The sequence below is a fragment of the Cyclospora cayetanensis genome, unplaced genomic scaffold (assembly GCF_002999335.1).
Source record: "Cyclospora cayetanensis isolate NF1_C8 unplaced genomic scaffold, CcayRef3 CcayRef3_contig_50, whole genome shotgun sequence".
NCBI classification, from domain to species: domain Eukaryota; phylum Apicomplexa; class Conoidasida; order Eucoccidiorida; family Eimeriidae; genus Cyclospora; species Cyclospora cayetanensis.
This window is the reverse complement of record NW_020312481.1, coordinates 119249-138550: the sequence shown is the minus strand read 5'-3', so window position 1 is coordinate 138550 and position 19302 is coordinate 119249. Positions and strand designations below refer to the sequence as shown.

The following is a 19302-nucleotide window of genomic DNA, read 5'->3' as shown; positions in this document are numbered from 1 at the left end:
GGTTCGCGAGTTAATACTTGGGAAGCCACCCTCCCCCCGTTCTCACCCACATTGTATATGCGAAAAGCGAAGGCAAGGCTACTTCAACGGACGAGCTATTGCAGCGTGCCCTCACACTTGGCCGGGGGACCCTGACGTAGTGCTGCCTTAAGCAGGGGTAGGAGTTTTGAGGGGTCGTGAAGGTGCTTTAGGGTGCACCTGCTGCAACATATGTTGCTGTGCGTTCAGCGCGTCTTTGGGTGACTAAAGTACGGGCTACTAGGCGTGTTTCTGCTGAGTTCCCCGTTTGCACACCTCACCCTATGAGGGGTCTACACTACGCAAAAGCTAGCGGTCTCGAGGGAAACCACGCCAGACTAGTGAGGAGCAGCCACCAAACCTCAAGCACAGAACACAGGGCTGTGGTTAGCTAGATGCACACAAGTGTAGCTACAAACGTTCCTCAAAGATGAACGCCCAGAGGGCACCCATGAAAACTTTGGGGTCATGCACGCACCAGCAATAAGGACACCCCGTGCCTCCATGTTGCCACCATTCTTAATCCCTCGTTCCTCCTGCCTCTCTCTTCTGGCATTTTTCGCTAAGCAAAGTGCCGCATTTGATAAAGAAGGACGCGGCCCGTGGCATTACCAACGGCAAAGAGACCACGTCGGGTACTGCACCAGCAAGAAGACACAGAGACACAACAAAACAAAAAAAGGCTAAAGGGCGCCACAGGAACGTTGTGAATAAACTGAGAAGCAAGCGCCGCATCGGAAAGCAAAAGTGGAGACAGAGGAGGGCGCAGCCCAAGAGGACGAAGTAGCATTGAACGAAATGAAGGGGCCTACGCTGAAAGTACACCTACAAGGCCCAGCAAAGAAACAGTACATAAAGGAAGACAAGCGCAGGCACCAAGTGATGAACCGTAGAGAAAGAGCCGAAAGGAAGATCATACACGCACGCATACACGCACACACACATATATGCATACATACATATATATACATAGATATATAGATATATATACACACCTGAAGGCAGCAGAGGTAACGTAATGCAGAGGTGACTCTGTTGTCGGCCAGTTCTGAAAGACGGTCCCGGAGGGCAGATGGATCTGTACAGACACACGATCGCAGGCACCAATGTATTGAGGTGCACTCCATGGGGGTCAACAAGAACACAAGGGCTGTTACGATGCACAAGTAATCTGTCTCGCGTTTCTCCGTAAAACCACAAACCAATCAAACATGCAGAGACTTGAATTGTGAACGGTGGCTGGCCTGTGCATCAGGCCACAGACGCCCTGCATCCCCCCCTGCCCCCAAAGCTCCCCAGTGGCGTTGAGCAAGCGTACAAGCTTCAGAGAGTCCTTCTTCCACTTGGATGCGGCACAGAGGACCTCATTGGATGGGTGAAAACGTAATGTGGAAACGGCGGTCGTCAGATTTCCCAAGGCCTGAACAAACGTATCCAATACACCTGATTCGCATGCTACACAGCTAGCCACGCAGGTACACGGGCAGCTCGGCGTTTAGCTCTGTCCACGGAAGATGTCAACAAGCGTCACGGGCTAGTTGGCAAGCGAAATTGATGAAGTATACACGGCTCAAAAAATAGGTGGGTACAGCCAATCCGACAGGCAACCCCTATAGACGCGGACCGCGTTGTCTGCACAAAACGTCTTTCCCGCAAACATGCTGTGTAGCTAGATCGCTGCACAGCCCTCTAGGAGTATGAGCGGGCAAGGGAGGGGAAAGGGGGATGAACGGGGAAGGCGGCACCTTGAACGCAGGCCCCGACGGTGAACCTTCCTTGGGAACTGTAAATAAATCGGTATAGCCGCTGCGGCTTCCTGAAGAGACAGCGTCGCAGAAGAGGCAACCGGATCACTAGCAAAAGTGACGGGCACGAGGACAGCAGCTACAAGGTTTCAGAAAAAAACATGAGGGCAGCTAGAATGAAGTGAAGGCATGGTTTTAAATGTAAGCATGACAGCAGCTAGAATGAAGGAAAGGCAGTTTTTAAAGTAAGCATGACAGCAGCTAGAATCAAGGAAAGGCATGGCTTCAAAAGAAGCATGACAGTCGCTAGAATGAAAAACAGGCATGGTTTCAAAAGAAGCATGACAGCAGCTAGAATCAAGGAAAGGCACGGTTTTAAAAGTAAGCATGTGGATACACATCTGTGCTTCCCAGTTCGCTCAGCGCCTCGCATGCCGCTCGTTCGGCTCACTTCGCGCTGATGCTTTCAGCGATACAACTCACCCAGTGCGAGGATAGAAGAAGGCCTATTGTACGAATATGCTTCGTGCGGCTGCGGGGAGACTGCAAAGGAAGTGAGGCCCACATAAGCCGGATCTTGTAGCTTGCCGAGGCATCGACCAGTACGCAACTCCCACTCGTACACCTGAAGAGCCGCAGCAACAGCAGGCAAAAAGCCTGCAAGGTATTTCTGCTTCGAGTGCAGCGCGATAGAAGTAGTTCTCTAAAAGCCAAACATGTGGAGGCAAAGGCATCATCGCCTCACGGCTGCATCCGCATCAGCGGTCAACAGAGACGTTGGACGGTGGGGGTGATATGCCATGCCCTGCAAAAGCGCGCACAGACCGATACGTAGTGTGTGTTTGCATATATAATATATATGCAGGCCCTAAAATGACGCATCGAGCCCAATATGCATTCTCTGCGAGAGGCTACTCTAATAGATGGCAGGGCTGCTGCTTACAACCACAGGAGCATTCATTTGAAAGACTTCAAGCAGCCTCTTTGTATTCGCGTCGCACAGGAGGACACTCCTGAAAGAAACGGAACCCCGCACATGCATGGGTGCTGCTAATTCACGCGCCACACTGCTGCATCCAATGGCGGATGCTGAACGCATGCAGCAGCGGCATCAGCATCTTTCAGTGATGTAGAAGCCGAAAGCGCGGTGTACATGACTCGACGGCTTCCCCTTCGGTGTCTGCAGTACACTGCCTGCCCTATCGACAGAGGAGAGCCTCTTTCAATGGTCAGCAGCAGCACCAGCAGCAGCAACGGCAGGCGTCTCTCACTGAGATGTGGCATTAGCTACGGCGAAAGTATTCACAACGGGAGAAGCCGGGCAAGAGCTGGCAAGGGGGGACATGCACAGTTGATGATAGCAGCGCTCCTCCCGCCGGCCCCCTATACCCGGCACCTGGTAAAGTTGCCTGCATAAGCAACATGCAGCCAGACGAAGCAACTGTGAGTCAGCGATCACGACCGCTTGTTAAAGAGGTGGCAGAGGGATACTACCTCCTTGCAACACGGCAGAAACGCACGAAACTGCGTCGAAAGGATGCAAGCACCCACACATCCAACATCACAAGCAACAGCAACAGGGTGGCTGCCTACCCTTGCTCCAGGTCGTATTCCGCAATGGCCTTGCAAGCGTTACTGAGAAGCATGACTGTTCTTCCACCATTGTAGACGGAGAAGGACGCGGATACTATTGGAAACCCCTTGACATGCACGCATTCTAAGCGACAGTTCTTGTTACCATCCACCTGCAGCACACAAGCCCACCCACGACACCACGCTCGCAAAAAAGTATTTAGCGCTTTTAAATGGGGAAACATAAACATCGCACTGGCGAAGCAGCACAGGGGAAAGACAGACACTCAGGACAGACAGCCCAGTGCATGGCGATGGAGGAAATCTTCACGAATACGGGAAGCTAGGGAACAGAGGCGCGTGCCGTTTTTACAGATGCACATAGACACACACACACAGAGAGAGACAGACACAGAGACGCAGATGCGCAGGTCGTGCCACGCCATGTTATTTTACCAGGAAAAGGCGCAGGCTTTTGTCCCGTCCAGCAGTCAGCAGAATGTTTGACGTCGGATGAAACTCAAGGGCAGACACAGGGCACCTGTGAAAAAAGGAAAAAAAGCAACATGCTTCTTTGCGGCTGTCCAGGGCTGTTTGTAGCAGCGCTTCCGCTGACTACACAGTGCGAACGCCTTAGCCTCCACACACTCCCTGACCAGAGTTTACGGGCTAGAGGATGTGGGATCTGGCGTACAGGCTAACGTCTTGCTTATTCGCATCCTCAAGCCTCCGCATCGTGATCCGCGTGGGGGGAAGCGAGACAGCCCTCTGCTTCCTACCGAGCCTTCTCCTGTCAGACGCTACCACCAGCCTCTCTCCACTGGCCAGTGCGGCCTCCTGCCCCGTGTGGCGAAAGCCTGTGAGCTCTCCTTCATCCCTGCAAGGAAACACACGAATCCTCCCTAAGCCCTTAGCAGGGAGACGTGCGCTGCTGTGGTTCAAACTCCCCTTCCTTCCTTGCACCACACCACGGCCGAATACAACACCCTTTTCTCAATATCCCCTTGACCTGAGCCTGCTTTAAGGGCTTTTTTCACGGTTACACTTGCCCCTCGACTCTCGACTGCTGCTTCCGCAGCCTGGCCTGTTGAATCCAATCAAGGCCTTGCCCCTTGCCGATGAGCTTGTGATGCAAGGCTTGAAGCCGCCTCTGATATTCCTCGCCTGAGAGGTACTTTTCTGCCTTTCTCATCTTCAGCTTGCGCAGCTTTGGATCCGCATCAATATCGATGCGCAGCTTCGCATCGTGCGGATCGACCCATGCAGCCACCCCAGCGTCTCGTGCTTCTGCCGCTGCTACTGCTTCTGCTGCTTCTGCTGAGGCTGCCGCTTCTGCTGAGGCTGTTGCTTCTGCTGCGCCAGCGCTGCGGCAGTCGCCGCGTCCTTCCCTCCTCTTTCGCTTTCGCTGGCTATCAGAAGCCTCCTTACCCGTGGACGCCTCGGGGTCCGCAGGTGCTGCAGCCTCACGAAGCTGGGTGTCTTCCTCGGGGGCTGTTGGCGTTCCAAAGAGGAGCATCTCCAGAGCCACAAGCTCCTCCCTTCGCTGCTTATCCTTTGTATCCTCTGCTGGTGGAGAACCTTCCCAGTCGGCTTCCGCCTCACGGCTCTTCGTCTCTTTCCTCCGCAGGCGTGGGTGAGGGGCCTCATCGACTTGCTCACGGGGGGCCCCCTTTCTCTTCTTCGGCCGCTGGGCCTTCGCCTTCGCCCCCATCTGCTCAGTTAGCCTCGGTGAAAGGCTTTTGGGGTTTGGTGTTTCGAAAGAAGTCGGGCACAACAAAATTTGAAACGATTCGCCTTCTCGGCGGACGGCAGGAACGGAGGAAGCGGGCAAAGCAGCGCGCAGACTCCAAGACTTTCGCAGACGTAAGGACTTCCTATTGCCAACTTTCAAACTAAAATCTTTAACTTTTCCCTCCCTGCCTTGCTCAGATTGCATTTACGCAGTGACAGCCCCACAGCCCCCAAATGGGGCCCCAGCCTCTCGTGCGAATCTTCAAGGAAGAAAGCTGCGCAAAAATCTTCAGGCTAAGTCATAGATCGCCTCTACGGAGTACGTGCAACTACAACAGCTACAGAATCTTCACCTGCAGCCCTGGCAGCAGCAGCAGGAGCCGCCACAGCCCCTAGGGCTTCAGGGCAAAATCAAAGGGAGGGTGTGACACGTGGATGAGGTGGCAGACTGACGAAGCTTGTTGCATTGCGGACTGAGGCACTGAGCTGTCGTTGGTGTCGCTTCTGCCAGAGTAGTGGCCCTGATTCATGCCACACCCCACGGCGGTTGTTACATCGGCGTCTAAGTTCATGCCTTGGAAATCGCCTGCCTTCTTCTCTCGATGCACATACATAGGGCCCCAGAGGATAGGGTACGTGTTCTAGGAGACGCATTTTGACAAGCATGCGCCGTCCTGCCATTCGGGGCCTAGAGGCCATCATCGCCATTGCCGTGGGCATTGCAGGAGGCGTTTACACAGTCCAGCCCGCGCTTCAGGCGATGCAAGAAAGACACAAAGAAGTTGCAGCAGCAAAGGAGGGTAACCATTGTAAAAAGGATGCGTCCAACACACACATTCCAGCGGGCTAGTTAGCTAGCTGGTCAACTGAGCGACCTGTGTAGCGAATGCTTTTCAGGCGCGGGCAGCCTTTTGCAGTTAGGCGATAACCAAGGGGTCCTTTCAAAACGCTGCGTAAGCCGCCGCGTACGTGGTGGACACGAAGTCTTCGTGCCGCCGAGAGAGGGATATAAGAGCCCCTACGTGTTTTGTGAACGGGGGGGAAGAAAAAGGGATCCCTCCTCTGGGCAATAGAATGGCTTTCTGCATTCAGCCGGCTCCTCCAGCAAAGGAGCGCTTGTTGTGCTATCTGAGGGTGTCAGACCACCCCTTGTAGTTTAAGGAGTGACAGTTCAGTGTTCCTCATGGTCTTTCCGAACTTGACTGTAAATTGGTGCAACTTTACGTGTAAGGCTTCTCTTGGGGAGTGTCGCTAGTAGTGCATTTTGGCTAAGCAACAGCGTCGCTGTTCGTATGACACCCATACATAGGAGCTCAGAGAAGCTGTGCAGGCTGTTGAGAAGGGCAAAATAGATACGTCGCGCGCAACATATCGTAAATTCCCATATCTGCAGTATGGGCTAACCGGACGACCTTCTGAAGTGTCCGCTGTCAAAATCGGAACAATGCCGGGAAGAGTAGCAGGGCCCCTGTGCATGGATGCCATGTACAAATCGAGAAGCATACCACGCTTCCCGGTTCACGGAGATTAGCTGCGCTAGCCCAAAGGCTCAGGGTGAACCGAGGGCCGACGCGTGCTCGCACACACACCATCCCCGTGCTCTTTGACGCGAGCGTTACACGAATAGCGGCGCTTGCAATCTGCGGCGGCGCACTAGTAGCACTCTGTGTGAGGAAATAGGCTTTGGGCTTCTGCTTAGCTCTTGAGTAAGCGATGCGCATTGCATGAGGCAAGGGCCATTTGGATTTTTAAAAACGAGACGCGTCCATGTAAGTGTGCCTGCAAGCACAGCCAGGGAGAGAAAACTATACAGCAATTGCAAATACACGCGGAAAACTGTTCTGTAGGCCCAGCCATAGATACGCTGTAGAGAAGCGTGATTTTACGATGACCGACAGACAAGTGAGCATTACCTATTTACAAAAATGCATCTGGACTCGCGTGTTAATGCCAATGTGTGGGCAAAGGCAAAGCCAGTCTGCTGCAATAGAGCAGTGGGGGCAGCGGCGCCCCCGTTGAACGGCGCCAAGTAAACGTCTAGAAGCGAACGTCGCTAAGGAAGTTAGGACTTCTTTAGCTGCGTTTCGTCATTGAGGAAACCACTCATTCACTGAGAGCGCCCTTGAGCATGCGCGTGCATGGGCAACCCGACGGGCACCAGCCAATAGCATGGTGTAGCGCTTCATCTGAAGTCTCCATCGACGCCCTTGAGCATGCGCGTGCATGGGCAACCCGACGGGCACCAGCCAATAGCATGGTGTAGCGCTTCATCTGAAGTCTCCATCGGGAGGCACTAATTACTGACTAGATACAGACTCAACAGAAATTACGGAGTGCTGTGCAGATTGCACATCCGCCTTTCCGTGCCAGCTCCCCTCAGAGTTCCCGACACTAGAGAAGAAGGCCAGCTTGGCTGCAGCTATGCGAACCTTCTAAACACTCCAAGCGTTCACAGCTGGTTGCGCTCAGCACCCAATGCACACACACACAAGACTGCGTCTTTTCCTACTGTACAGTAGTCTTTACTTGATACAAAGATATACTAGTAGACAACTCGATTAGTCGGATTTTCATTAATTCTTGTTGAAGGTAAGAAGTGCAGTAGAAAGTGTCAAAAAACTATTATTTTGCTTGCTACATTTGGCAGCTGCAAATTTAAGGTCTCCAATGTTCCCTGTTTTTACGGTCTCTACCGCTGTATGCATGTGGTCAACCATCAATAGTCTCATTCACTAAACTTTTTGGTTCTTTCCTTCGGTAGAAGGGTCCTCGCGTGCACAGAGGATATTTAACGTTTATTCATTGTGTGTTTGGATGGAACCAACTGATAAGGCAAGTTCAAAACTTCCAATGCAGTCATCCATATATTACAGTTTCTCTGCGTTCGTACTGTTTGGCATGTGCAGACGTTTCATTTCATTTACATGTTACGCCACTTCTGCACATTGGTCCGCGACTAAACATACTTGATGAGGGGAAAGAGTTATCAGAGAAACAATCTCATCCTAAGAATGCCATCGGATGTTTTTGTGTGCAGTAGCGTGATTTGGTGCTCGAAGCTTGACGAAACGGCGGAAGATGGCGAGAACACGCTATTTGTTCGACTTGCTTTTTCGCTTGCAGCCACTTGCCTGTGGAGAACGAACAGCATAAAGTCCTTGTGGATTAAATAGATGCCAATAACGAAGAACAAAAGCTGGTAACTAGATACAGATTCATGACCTGCAGAGGCCTGATGAGAAAAACTTGGAAGCAGCCTAGAGTTTCTGGTATACGCAGTTTGATGCCATATAGCCAATTTACGATGGTGGTCACTCGCTCTCCATCTGTTGCATCGATTTGTCCAAAAGTAAACGTTTGCCTCGTTCATGTTTGTTATGTGAACAGTAGGGGAATGCTTTACCTCAGCGAACGACAAAGCACCTTCTGTATCCAGCAGATGCAAATACAGCCTTTCAATTGCGCGCATTTGGAGATATATGTGGCTACAAGGCCTAAAGCCAATCTTGTATACCAAGCTCAGCAGGCGCGTAGAACAATCGCTATGCTCGGCATTCGAACCACACCATTTTAACTTCTTAGAAACAATATAACCCGACATGTAGTGCTGCCCAGTGTGTTTTGCCGTTTCCGTCCAGGCACACCAGTAGGACAATAAAAGCCTACCGTTTCCCCATTCCGATTCACATTAGTAGTGTGCCTCGCACAAAGGCTTCTGGGGCCTTTATATGCACTGGAAGCTGCCAAACACTGAGATAAGCACGAGCAGGGAAAGGCCACAACATAATCCATGCCGCCGCAATTCCATTACCAAGACTTGTGATCTTATGCAGCTGCAAGTCTCTTTCCCTCTGCTGCGCGGTTTCTGTAAACCAAAGAATGCAATGCTATCAAATATAGGATATGAAACGGACAGGAGTGAGTACAGCGGAACATGGACAGAAAGCTTGTCGGATTAGCAAGATGCAAAAATGGCATATAAACCGGCTATTAGAAAGCCCTCAAAAGTTCGACTCCTTCAGGTGGGATGCACATCGGCACATATGTGGGCAAAGCACAAGAACGCACAAATGCAAAAACAGTCTGATAGAACGGTGCGGTTATGCTCAATCGAGTTCAGCGCCTTTCAGTGCACAGAGGCTCTTTAAGAAATTAATAGCGTAAAGATCAGAAAAGCACACTAGGAAACTTAAGTACTGCTTCAGTAGAAAAATATTCTTACAAACTGTCGGATAGTTTCTTATCCCAGCGTGAGTCTTCGTTCATGATCTTTTAAGCAAGTTATTAATAGCATGTATCAATGAATACGTACAGATAGTTGGCCAGTCATCTTGATCTTCTGTCCCTAAGTGAAGCCTTAGATACTGTTCCGTGATTTGACTTTTTCGAAGCTGGAGGCACTGTGACAACCAGCCAGATGCTTGGTGTGGCTGGTGCTCCTCCTCACTCAGTATCCTAATGTTGCTGTTAGACACAACTAGCCCGTCCAGTTCTCTAATAGGGGGCTCCAAACTTCCTTCTATTCTTATTTGGCCGGTAAGTTGCTGGATTGTTCCTGTGTTGCTTGTAGCAACTAACCTCCAAGGCCATCTTCTACAGCGGTTTGATAGAGGCAACTGCGCCGCAAGATTTTAGACAGTTGAGCCCTAAGGGAAGCATAACTAACATTTCGAGAAAGAGAAACCTCAAAAGCAGTGTATTATTACCGCATCCTTGAATTTCAGTCCATTCACGAGCAGCACTTTTTTCACTTGGCTGTTCTCTGTAGTCACGTCTCCGTAAGCACTTTATATAGAAAAAGTCAAACAAGCAACAAAAGCAAGGGAAATTCGCACTGTGTCTCTTTCGGGCAACGTGGTCTCCATTTTCTTGTCGTCAGGTTCCTTGTGGTCATGCAAAACAAATATATTCGGGCCTTCTGCTCTGGCGTTTGCTCGTTGAGAGCCTACTAATGAGTAAAAGCAATGTAAACATATTGAAGGCTGTAGAAATGACTTTGTAGAAGCCGGCAGTGTGCAGGGGCACGTGTTCTAGACATATAAGAACGCCCATCTGACTAATAAGAGCGCAAGCGCCGCATGAAATGCTACAAAATGTTTGAGTGCGTCGCATGTAGGCGACATGCAGGACTTTCGGCTGAGGAAGGGAAGGAGAATATAGGGAGGATAGTGGAGGATAAAGGTCTAGCTGTCACAAGAGAAAGCCTTAAAATAATGGAGAGAGCAAAGACAGGAATTGTGTTTATTCCGTGGGGGAGAGGCAGACGTAGGGCGGGCTCTGTTCCCTTAATGCCCGAAAAAAAGACAAAAGGAGCTCCAAGAAGAAACTTTGAGCATGCATGGTACTGTCACGTCAGCGCAAATACTTAGTTCTTGGACGTTTCTATATGAGACAAAAAACCTATCAACTGTTCTCTTTACGCTGATCAATGCCTGAATCTGTGCGGACTAGCTCAAAACCAAACGAGCGGCAGGTGAGCGCCACATACTCACGGGCCTGCCAAGCCACATCGGCTGTCTGTTGCCCAAATCCTTGTACGTTCTGCGTGTCATCATCTCCCTGTAGCTATCACAGAATGCAAGTACTTCAGTTTTTCCGTCACCTCGCCACTTGGTGCGCTCAGTCGAAATGACAGAACACGAACCCTGTGTGTCTCTGCAGCCGATCCCTGAATCCCAAGCAGGAAGTACCCCTGGACATTCCTAAGCTGACTGACAGCTGGAATATGCGAAAACAAGGAGGTTTGCACAACCTCTTGCATCATGCTTTGCCCCGTTGCCGCCCCAGTGACTGCAGGAAACACGCGCAACCCATCCGTCACCAGCAGTTCCCATTCCGCTTCTTCAGCCTTTCCCTCCCGAGCATCCAACACCGCTCCAAACAGCCAAAATGGGGAGAGCGCCCCCTCTTTTCCTAGACGCACTTCCAGTTGGGGAGGCGGCGCCGCTGTACCCTCCAAGTCCACAGGGCCCCTCGGAGACCCTTTATCGTTTGCTGAGATGGGCAGGTAACTCTCAGAAGTACACGCGCCTGAACACTTTTCGGATGCAGGGTGCGAAGGAATGCTAAGATGCTGGCAGAACCCTTGGGGGTCCCCAAAGATCCGCGCTTCTGGGGGCCCCTGGAGGGGGGGCCCTTGAGGGGGGCCCTGAGATCGCCCATTTAGAGTGCGGCCTTGCAGGGGACCGAGCTGCTGAGGCGGACTGTGCACGGGATCTCCGTCGCCCGCGGGTGGAAGTGCCTCAAAGGGCCTCTGGAGCGAAGGCAATTGCGGAGCCGCATGTGCATTGGGGGGCCCCTGCGAGACACCCAGGGGCCCGCAGGTATGGCGGTTTGGTGGAAGTTGTGGCACGTCCTGCTCGAAAGCATCCGCTATGTCATCCAAATCCAGCAGAAGGGAAGACGCGTCCTCCTCTACGAAACCACTTGAGCCCGCAGGGGGCCCCTGGGGGCTAACGGGGGGGAGTGGGAGTGTTTGCGAAGGCCGTGAGTACGCAGAACTCTGTCCTGTAGAGAAAGACACTTGATTTGCCGTTACACGTCCTAGTCGTGTGGATATTGCTCCCTCTTCCTCTGGTGGTGGTTTTTGTCCGGAGGTTTTAGGGCCCCTCGAGGGGGATGCCGTAGCAGGCGGTCCCCAAGGGGGGGTTCTAGGGGCCCCAACGCAGGAGGCGGTTGCAGAAGCCCCCTGAGCCGCGCGTGATTCAGGAGTCCTCTGTGCGTGTTGGAGCTCCTGCGGAACGCACCGCACAAAAGCGCAGAGACGGCATCTCAGCGGCAAGGCCGTTGGTGGGACGGTGTGTGTGCAGGCCCGCGGCGAAACGCTGCAAGGTTTCACAAGACAGCCGTGGAGTCGCGTGTACATATACATGCATGTGTCCGCATATATATATATATATAGATGTATATAAATGCATGAACTTTGCGGCTTGTGCCGTTCGCCCTTGCATCGCAGTGTGTTTTCAGGAAAGGCGGCTTTGTTGCCCACCTGGACGCATCTTCCTGCGTGGCCAGAGACGTCTTCCGTGACCTCCTCCTTGGGGGGTGGGAGGCCCCCCCAGAGGACTTGAAGGTTGTTTTCTTGCAGGAAAATGATGCCTCTGCGTACTTCTGGCTGTCCGTAGACGAGAAACTTGGCGCCCTTCCCCAGTGTGCCTTCCTTCAGGCGGTCGATTCTGCTATATTCGAGAGCTGCCACGACAACGTGTCCGTCTGTAAGGGCGAGCTTTAAGCACCTGTGCTTGCTCGGGCCAACTTTTAGGCGGCTTTTGTGGGGCTCGTTGATATTAACTGCTGCGATCAGCTGCAGTACAAATATGCCAGCGAGGGGCTGTTTGTGCCACGACGAGAGGGACGCGGGGACCTGAGGCTCTGCAGTCTCTCGCATATCAGAGAGGAGAAATGCTTCAGACAGTGCCGCTTGTGCCGCTTCTTTCGTAGCTGCGCAGATCCTGCCAGAGGCAACTCTCTCCTGCAGCCAGCAGCTCACCCAGGATGTGCGGACGGGGAGGCCCAAGGACCGCAGGGAAGCCCCTAGCTCCTCTCCGCTCCAAGCTCCCGGCGGCATCCTGGGGTAATGCGGCAACAAACCCCGGAAGAACTACGGAACGCAGCATCTGGAAGGAAAGAGGAAGGGCCCCCCCACCATTGGGGGGGCTAAGGAGAAGGATGCGTGCCACAGCGCCTAGGCGCCGTGCGTGCCACAGCGCCTAGGCGCCGGGGTACCAAAGGCTCGGGGCCCCAGCCCTAATAAAGCCTATAACGGTGAGAAACAGTCAGCGGCGTGAGCCACATAAGCGCGTAGAAGGACACACAGCCAAAGACGCACGTACACAGAAGGACGATCGTAGCAGCCCTCCTCCCAGCCCCCTAACCTCAGCTGTCTAGACACGCAATGACTAGCGGAGAAATATCGCGGGAGAAAGCATCAAGGAAGGCTGGCCGTACCACTGCGGTGTGTGTGGTGCTATTAGAGAGGGCCCCCTACCGACCCCTCCTGGTTGGGGGCCGAGGGCGGGAGGGGGGGGCCCCCTCCACGCGCACACACACACGGGGCCCCCCCCAGCATGAAGCAGTAGTAACCTTCACGAATCATGAATGGAATAATGAACCTTTTTGCACTTTGAACGAAAATTCATGTGCGGCAGCTTCCATTCATTGTTCCCCTTTTCATCGAAATGCGCAAGACGAGCAGACACGGCCTTTTACTCGTGACGGCAGTGCACCCCAATACGCAGCTTTCTGAACCGTAGACCCTCGCCCCTGGGAATACTAGGGGAGGGATGGTGCCGCGGAACTGCGTGCCAGTGTTTTGTCACATTGATCTCGTACATCACCACTTCCCGCAGCCCCTAAGCCGAGTTGAATCACCTTTCCTGCATAGATGTCTGGCTAGCCACATGCATGCTCAGTTAGCCAGGCTAGCTGACTGGGTGTGAGCAGGCTGCTGCTTGCATTGCGCAGGACTGCTTTTACTGCCAAGTCGAACATCGCCGCCTCGGGATACCCCGAGAGCAACCCCTTGCCGTGCAACAGGTCAGCGTCCCCCAAACCTTCCTATTCTCTAAGTCAAAAAGCTTGCCTTTTCAACGATCCATGCGTTTGCGCCTTGGAGTGGTTCCATCGTGCTTACACAGCCTCTCCCCACAGCAGAGGGAGGATGTCCCTCTGCTTGGAATTTCAGTCCTTAAGACCAGTATTGCTCCACATAGGGGCGTTGCTTTCTTCGCCACGCACCAGCAGGGCCTCTCTCTGTGCCTTGTAGAACGCTTGCGCGTCTGCATTGTGGGGTCGTGAGGGCCTCCCCGAGCAGCCTCTCCTGCACGCCGTCCGAGATCCTGCTGCTGCCGCGTTCTTCTGCCGTTATGCTGCAGTGGGAGAGTGTAATTGCCGTAAATTACGCAGCTCGTGCTTGTGGAGTGAAGCGGGGTCAACGTGTGGAGGCTGTGAAGGCCCTCTGTCCGTCTATTCGGCTGGTGCACGTACAGACACTCTCGTCTAGGAGCCGGGAGGCCCCCCTGCAGGTCAGGAGACACAACCCTATGATGATTTTTGGTATTTAAAGGCAGGCGTTCCCTGCCAAACGTAATAAATGCCCTAGCTCTTCAAAGGCGCCTCCAGGATCTACGGCTGCTGCAATCCAGAAACGGCAGGCTGCAAGTTCAACGCAAAGCCCCAAACCCTTTTTTTGTGGGACCTGGTGATTGCAGCCGAACTGGAAGACGGACAAAGTTACGCTGCAGAGGTACCGCGATGCATCTGCGGAGGTAGGAGGCTGAGATATTGCGGTGTTCGCTTTTGCGAATTGAGAGTCTATGAGGCGGGTCGCTTGTGGGGCTTCGGCAAGCTGCAGGCAACGCTCTAGGACTCATGGTTTGTGCGGCTTAGGTGCTGGCATTGCTACTGGACCACTGCCAAACCGTCGAGAAAGCTTCAGTGGATGAGGTCTATGCCGATCTCACGCTTCATGCTGCCTTCCTCCTCCACACGCTCATAAAGGACAACCCACCGCTCTCGGAGGCAGAGGACGGAGAGGTCCCTTGCCAACCCGCAGAGAAGGCTCTCCAGGATCCCGTGCTTGCGAACGTGGTGGAGCTCCCAGAAGCACGCAACAATGCAGCCGAGACAGGGCCCCCTCTCTGTCCCCGTGATCCATCATTGCCTCCCGATGCCTCTCCCGACAGCAGGCCTTCTTCGGAGGGGCAGCAGCAGCAGCCTGCGGCAACGCCTGCGAGCGCCTTTTGTGGTGCTTCATCTGTCGTCGCTCCCACGCTGCTTTCACACCAGGAGCTCCCTCTAAACTCTCTTCAGAGGAGGCCCCCCGATACCGAAGACGGGGGCCCCCACAAGCTCCACGTAAAAACCCCCTCCGTTGTGTGTGCAGCCTTGAGGGACACCTCCGTCTTGCCCCCCTTGGAGGAGCAACGGCGCCTTCTTCCGACCCTCCGTCGCCAACTCTTAAGGCGCTTTGGACTAAGTGACCCCCAGGTATACGCAAGGATCGCGGGGGCAGCACGCAGGGGGCCCCCCCAAAAGGCCCCCGACACACAGGACGATCCACAACAGGCGCAGCAGCAGCAACAGCAGCAGCAGCAGCAACAGCAGCAGCAACAGCAGCAGCAGCAGCAACAGCAACAGCAACAGCAACAGCAACAGCAGCAGCAACAGCAACAGCAACAACAGCAGCAGCAACAGCATTCAGGCGACCTTTCTTGCAGCTCAACAGCTTCTCCCCCCCGCAGTGCTTATGTGGAGTTAAAAGCATCGAATTCGAGGGTGCAGCCAGAGATTCCCCATGAGGGGGGGGCCCTAGGGCCTCCCTCGAGTCCCCCCCGCTCAAGGAGCTCGGAGGCCCCTTCTATGCTCCCTCCCCCCGAGGGGGCCCCCGAATTTCCCATCCGAGGACACACAGGCCAGCATGCGGCCTCTCTGGCGTCGTTAACAACGCCTCTCGAGAGCTCCCCTGCGGAGGGCCCTGTGGGAACAACACCGCAGGGGGGCCCCTTTTTCGGGGAGACGTACTGCGAAGTATTGCGTGACGAGGAGTGGACTGTGCCCAGCTTGTGGCTGGTTTTGGGGGCAGTGGTGTTGGCATTTCTACGTCGGCAGGTGCTCGAGAGACTGCAACTCACGATGAGTGGAGCCGTAGGACACAACAAGGTCTGTTTGCGCGTCTTCCTTCCCTCCCCCCGACCCTTCGATCTTCCAGATCGCATGCCGCCTCTTTCTTGAAATCCACAGTTCACCATGTAGTACCGTGTCTTCGCCTCCTAATTCGCGTTGCTTTATGCTAGGAGCGCTCCACCCTGGTCTTCTTACCTGCTGTTTTCTTAGGGTGCTCCCCCCTGCCACTTTATGTATGTCTGCGGCCCTCGGTCCGATCGATTCGAATCCCGTTTCTGTTTTTTTCAGCGTTCTGCCACATGCCCCTGGCGCCATCAGGTTCTGCCTTCTCTGTGTGTCTCATCTATGCGTGGGTGTCCTTGCAGTTTGTTGCCAAAGTAGCTTCCTCTCATTTTAAGCCCGATCAGCAGGTAATCGTCCCGTCCTTTGCTGTAGCCTCCTTCCTCTCGGGATTCCCCTTAAGGAAGCTTCCTGGCATGGGTGGCAAGAGGGGCCTCTGCGTGTCTTCGAGACTCCCCCAGTATACCTTCGCGGGATGCATACAGCGGCTTCCTTTCGGTGTCCTTCAACAAAAGCTTGGCACTGAGGAAGCAGAATTCCTCTACAACCTTGTACGGTGAGGGGCCCCCCGCTTTAGGCCTTGGCACGCAAAACAGGGGCTCGGCGTGTGGCTTCGAGGCTTTGCATGAGGGGTGTCTTTGAATACCGGTATTTGTGCCTCAGCGGCTGTCCTGAGGGGAGCGACAGCGTGCAGAGCAACATTAGAGTAAAATCCATGCTGGCCTTCAAGTCGCTACCGCCTCCTGGCGTCCCTCCAGGGGGGCCTCAGCTCCCTCAGTGGCTGCACACCCTCAGCAGAGAGCTCTGTGAGAGAGCAGACCTAGACTTTAGACTGTATGCGAGAATTCCCAAGACCATCAGTAAGCGTCGCGCCGCTAGGGGCCTGACTGTGGGGGCTTTGCTGTAGTTCAGAGGCTGCTCACGATGAGGGGTTAGTTAAGGCTGTCCATTGATCTGCGGACTTGGAGTTTGTTGTTTGGGATGCTTGCGGCGCAGCTCTCCATTTCTGCTCGGGGAATCCTGCGAACCAGCGGTTTACGCGGTCCTGCCAGATTCCCTATGCCTCTGCGGGGGGCCCTTGTAAGGGGCCTCCCGACGTGCAGCAGATATGGCAGCTGGGAATGCAGCAGCTGACTCGCCTGCAACAAGAGCAGCAGCAGCGAGGGGTTCCGTTACAGCCATGTCTAAGAGTTGCCCTGGCTCTTGGAGATTTTGTAGAGCGGAAAGCGGGCGTCCAAGGGACAGAGAGGGGTATTGTGGAATTCTTCGACAAGCAGCCGAAACGCGAGGGCCTTAGGGGGCAGTCGGAAGGCACTGCAGAGGGGCTGGAAGGTACTTTGACTTTTGCCACTGCCGGAGACGCTACAGACATCGCAATCGCTGCCTCGCAGGAGACCCCTGAAGGTCAGGGGCCCTCAAGGCCTCCTCTCACCTCCCCAATACGTAGCGCCAAGTCAGCGCGAAAATTTGGGGGATCTTCTCGAGCTGGCAAGGAAACTGTCAAGCTCCTTGAGGACCAAGATGCTCCCGCTGAGTGTCCAATACTGGGGAATACCGCCTTGGAGGCGGATCTAGAAACCCCTTTGTCGCAAGAAGAGCGGTGCATCTCTGTTTCCTCGCAGTTGTCGGAGGGAGCCCGATCGGAGGAAGAGGTCGAAGTCTTGGAGGTGATAGACGTATCCGAGGATTTCGGTGAATGCACACCCCAGCAAAGGGCACATCCCATGAACGGAAAGGACAGGCACCCAACCTCGTTGAGGTCCCCCTACATAGCAACGCAACCGAATGCAGCTGCACCCTCAGGAATGTACTCACAGCACCAGCCACCTCGCTTTAGCAGTAGCCAAAGAAGGCCCCTTCCCGCACAGAGTGGTGGACAACTGAAGCTGGATCGCTTCTTAGGGAAGAAACAGAAACGCTAGCTAGCCCTTTACCCTACCCCGACCCCTGAGAGAGCCTTTCCACATATCTTGTAGTCGTAAGTCGATGTGCACCTGCGAGGGAGGTGAGAATGGGGGGCTTTAGGGTATTGAGATGCGTCCGTCTGCGGTATTCCAGGCAGGCAGCATCCCCTCCCACGAGGTTGTTTTCTTTTGACTCGGGTTCCTGTAGAGATTCACCGAGGGGTCCTGGGGAGTGCGCCAGCGCGGGAGCGCAGCGCACCGTAGCATACTGAGCAGCTAAGCCTTCTAGATATCATGCGTGCAAGACCAGCGTAGAGTAACAGAGAAAGAGAGAGAAAGAAAAAGGCCCTTCTTCTATTCGCGCAAGCCGAGCGGGACCTTGAGGGTCAGTGAATAATATTTAGCAGAGGCAACAGTATCCGCACCGACTGCAGGAGCTGCATGGTTCGCATGCGGGTTGACACGAAGTGGCTACATTTTAAGGGGCCAGCATGCAACGACGAGCCATAAAGCCAGCTAAACATCACGCCCACCCTGCCTCATGGCCAACTCCAATTATGGGGGAGATTGCAGAGCGATTTTAGTCATTTTTTTTTGAGGGCAGGGAAGAGCAGGCGCTTTGCAAAGCTATGAGTGAAAGCTACTCTTTCGAACTTAACAGGAGACAGTGCACATGGAGAAGAGACAGGCAGATACACGCAGTCTCGTGTCCATGTAGGGGGCAAGGGTCCAGAAAGGCGTAGGGTGGGCCGCTTTTAATCTCAGATACGCCTAAGAGGCAGTTCATTGAACACGAGATAGCAGGCCTTCCTCGGTCAGCACTTCTATGGCGGGCGCAATCCCTGTATCTCTCATTCTATTGACTTCCCGATTCCATTGTATGCTCCCCTTGTCTCTGACGCATACAGTTTTCCGTGTTTGTACCAATCTGCTTCTTCCAAGGATCAAACGAAGGCCCTGTATTGGCCCCCCTGTACGGCTTGTTAAGAGCCACGCCTATGCTACCCTCTCTTGAACGTAGCGGCGGTCCCCCGTCAAGCAGTTTTCTACATTTGAAGGGCTTCAGGAAAACAAAAGCCCATTTCTCTCTGCCGCATCCTTGCAGGGGCACAACAGCGAGGCCAGAATGTGGGTTTCTTGTCGCCTTCAGGAAGGGGCACACTGCGTTAAAGCGAATATGCAGCAGCTTTAAGAAAGCACGCATCCATCAACGTGCGAAGACACAAACCATGATACTCAGCGATTAAATATCCTAGAAACCCCCTTTATCGGCCATTTCACCCTTTTAAACCCTTTTAAGCCGTAGATAACGGAGATAAGTAAGAATTTTAGCGAATCCGCGTGCTAGTGTTGTTTGGCTGCTCTTCCACACAGTGGGGAATGTTAGAAGCTACTTACAATCACTCGCCCTCCTGGAGGATGCTCAAGGTGCAGAGCAAACAACTTGGAGGCACTCGAAATGTCTTAGATGCATCGCTAGTTCTCAGGCCCTCTATGCCCTTGTCTAAGGTCGGTTTTAATTGCTGACTGCGCCTGAATTTGTGTGTGCTGCTACACAGGCCTCCTGTGGCGAGGTGCTGTACTTGACTGCTTGATTTGGCTTGCGAAGTCGAGCGCCTAATTAGCCCGCAGGGAATCAGTATAGGTTT

General features: G+C 53.6%; 2 protein-coding genes and 1 non-coding gene across 3 annotated transcripts; 2 read left to right on the top strand and 1 right to left on the bottom strand.

Annotated features, from left to right (window-relative positions):
- Nucleotides 1-3352: 3352 nt before the first annotated feature.
- On the bottom strand, nt 3353-5046 carry LOC34623514 (U3 small nucleolar RNA-associated protein 18 homolog). The gene is made up of 4 exons (XM_026334823.1): nt 4406-5046; nt 4030-4212; nt 3792-3876; nt 3353-3508 (listed from the first exon to the last, which is right to left on the bottom strand). Exons 1-4 carry the CDS (start codon nt 5044-5046, stop codon nt 3353-3355), a joined length of 1065 nt encoding a protein of 354 aa, XP_026190608.1.
- Nucleotides 5047-6475: 1429 nt separating this feature from the next.
- Nucleotides 6476-6580, top strand: LOC113146695. Its single transcript, XR_003297355.1, has one exon. It is a non-coding gene; the product is annotated as a U6 spliceosomal RNA (small nuclear RNA).
- Nucleotides 6581-10828: 4248 nt separating this feature from the next.
- Nucleotides 10829-17671, top strand: LOC34619906. Its single transcript, XM_026334822.1, has 7 exons — nt 10829-11014; nt 14276-14332; nt 14454-15161; nt 15348-15725; nt 16055-16305; nt 16413-16609; nt 16746-17671. The coding sequence occupies exons 1-7, from the start codon at nt 10829-10831 to the stop codon at nt 17669-17671; spliced, it is 2703 nt and encodes a 900-aa protein (XP_026190607.1).
- The last annotated feature ends 1631 nt before the right edge of the window (nt 17672-19302 follow it).

Coding starts and splice junctions, on each gene's coding strand:
- LOC34623514 (XM_026334823.1), bottom strand. CDS start 5,046: ATGGGGGCGAAGGCGAAGGCCCAGCGGCCGAAGAAGAGAAAGGGGGCC. Junction 3,877..4,029: donor AATAAGCAAGACGTTAGCCT/GTACGCCAGATC, acceptor CTTTTTTCACAG/GTGCCCTGTGTCTGCCCTTG. Junction 3,509..3,791: donor AAAGCCTGCGCCTTTTCCTG/GTAAAATAACAT, acceptor TGTGTGCTGCAG/GTGGATGGTAACAAGAACTG.
- LOC34619906 (XM_026334822.1), top strand. CDS start 10,829: ATGCTTTGCCCCGTTGCCGCCCCAGTGACTGCAGGAAACACGCGCAAC. Junction 16,306..16,412: donor TTCCTCTACAACCTTGTACG/GTGAGGGGCCCC, acceptor TTTGTGCCTCAG/CGGCTGTCCTGAGGGGAGCG. Junction 16,610..16,745: donor GAGAATTCCCAAGACCATCA/GTAAGCGTCGCG, acceptor CTTGCGGCGCAG/CTCTCCATTTCTGCTCGGGG.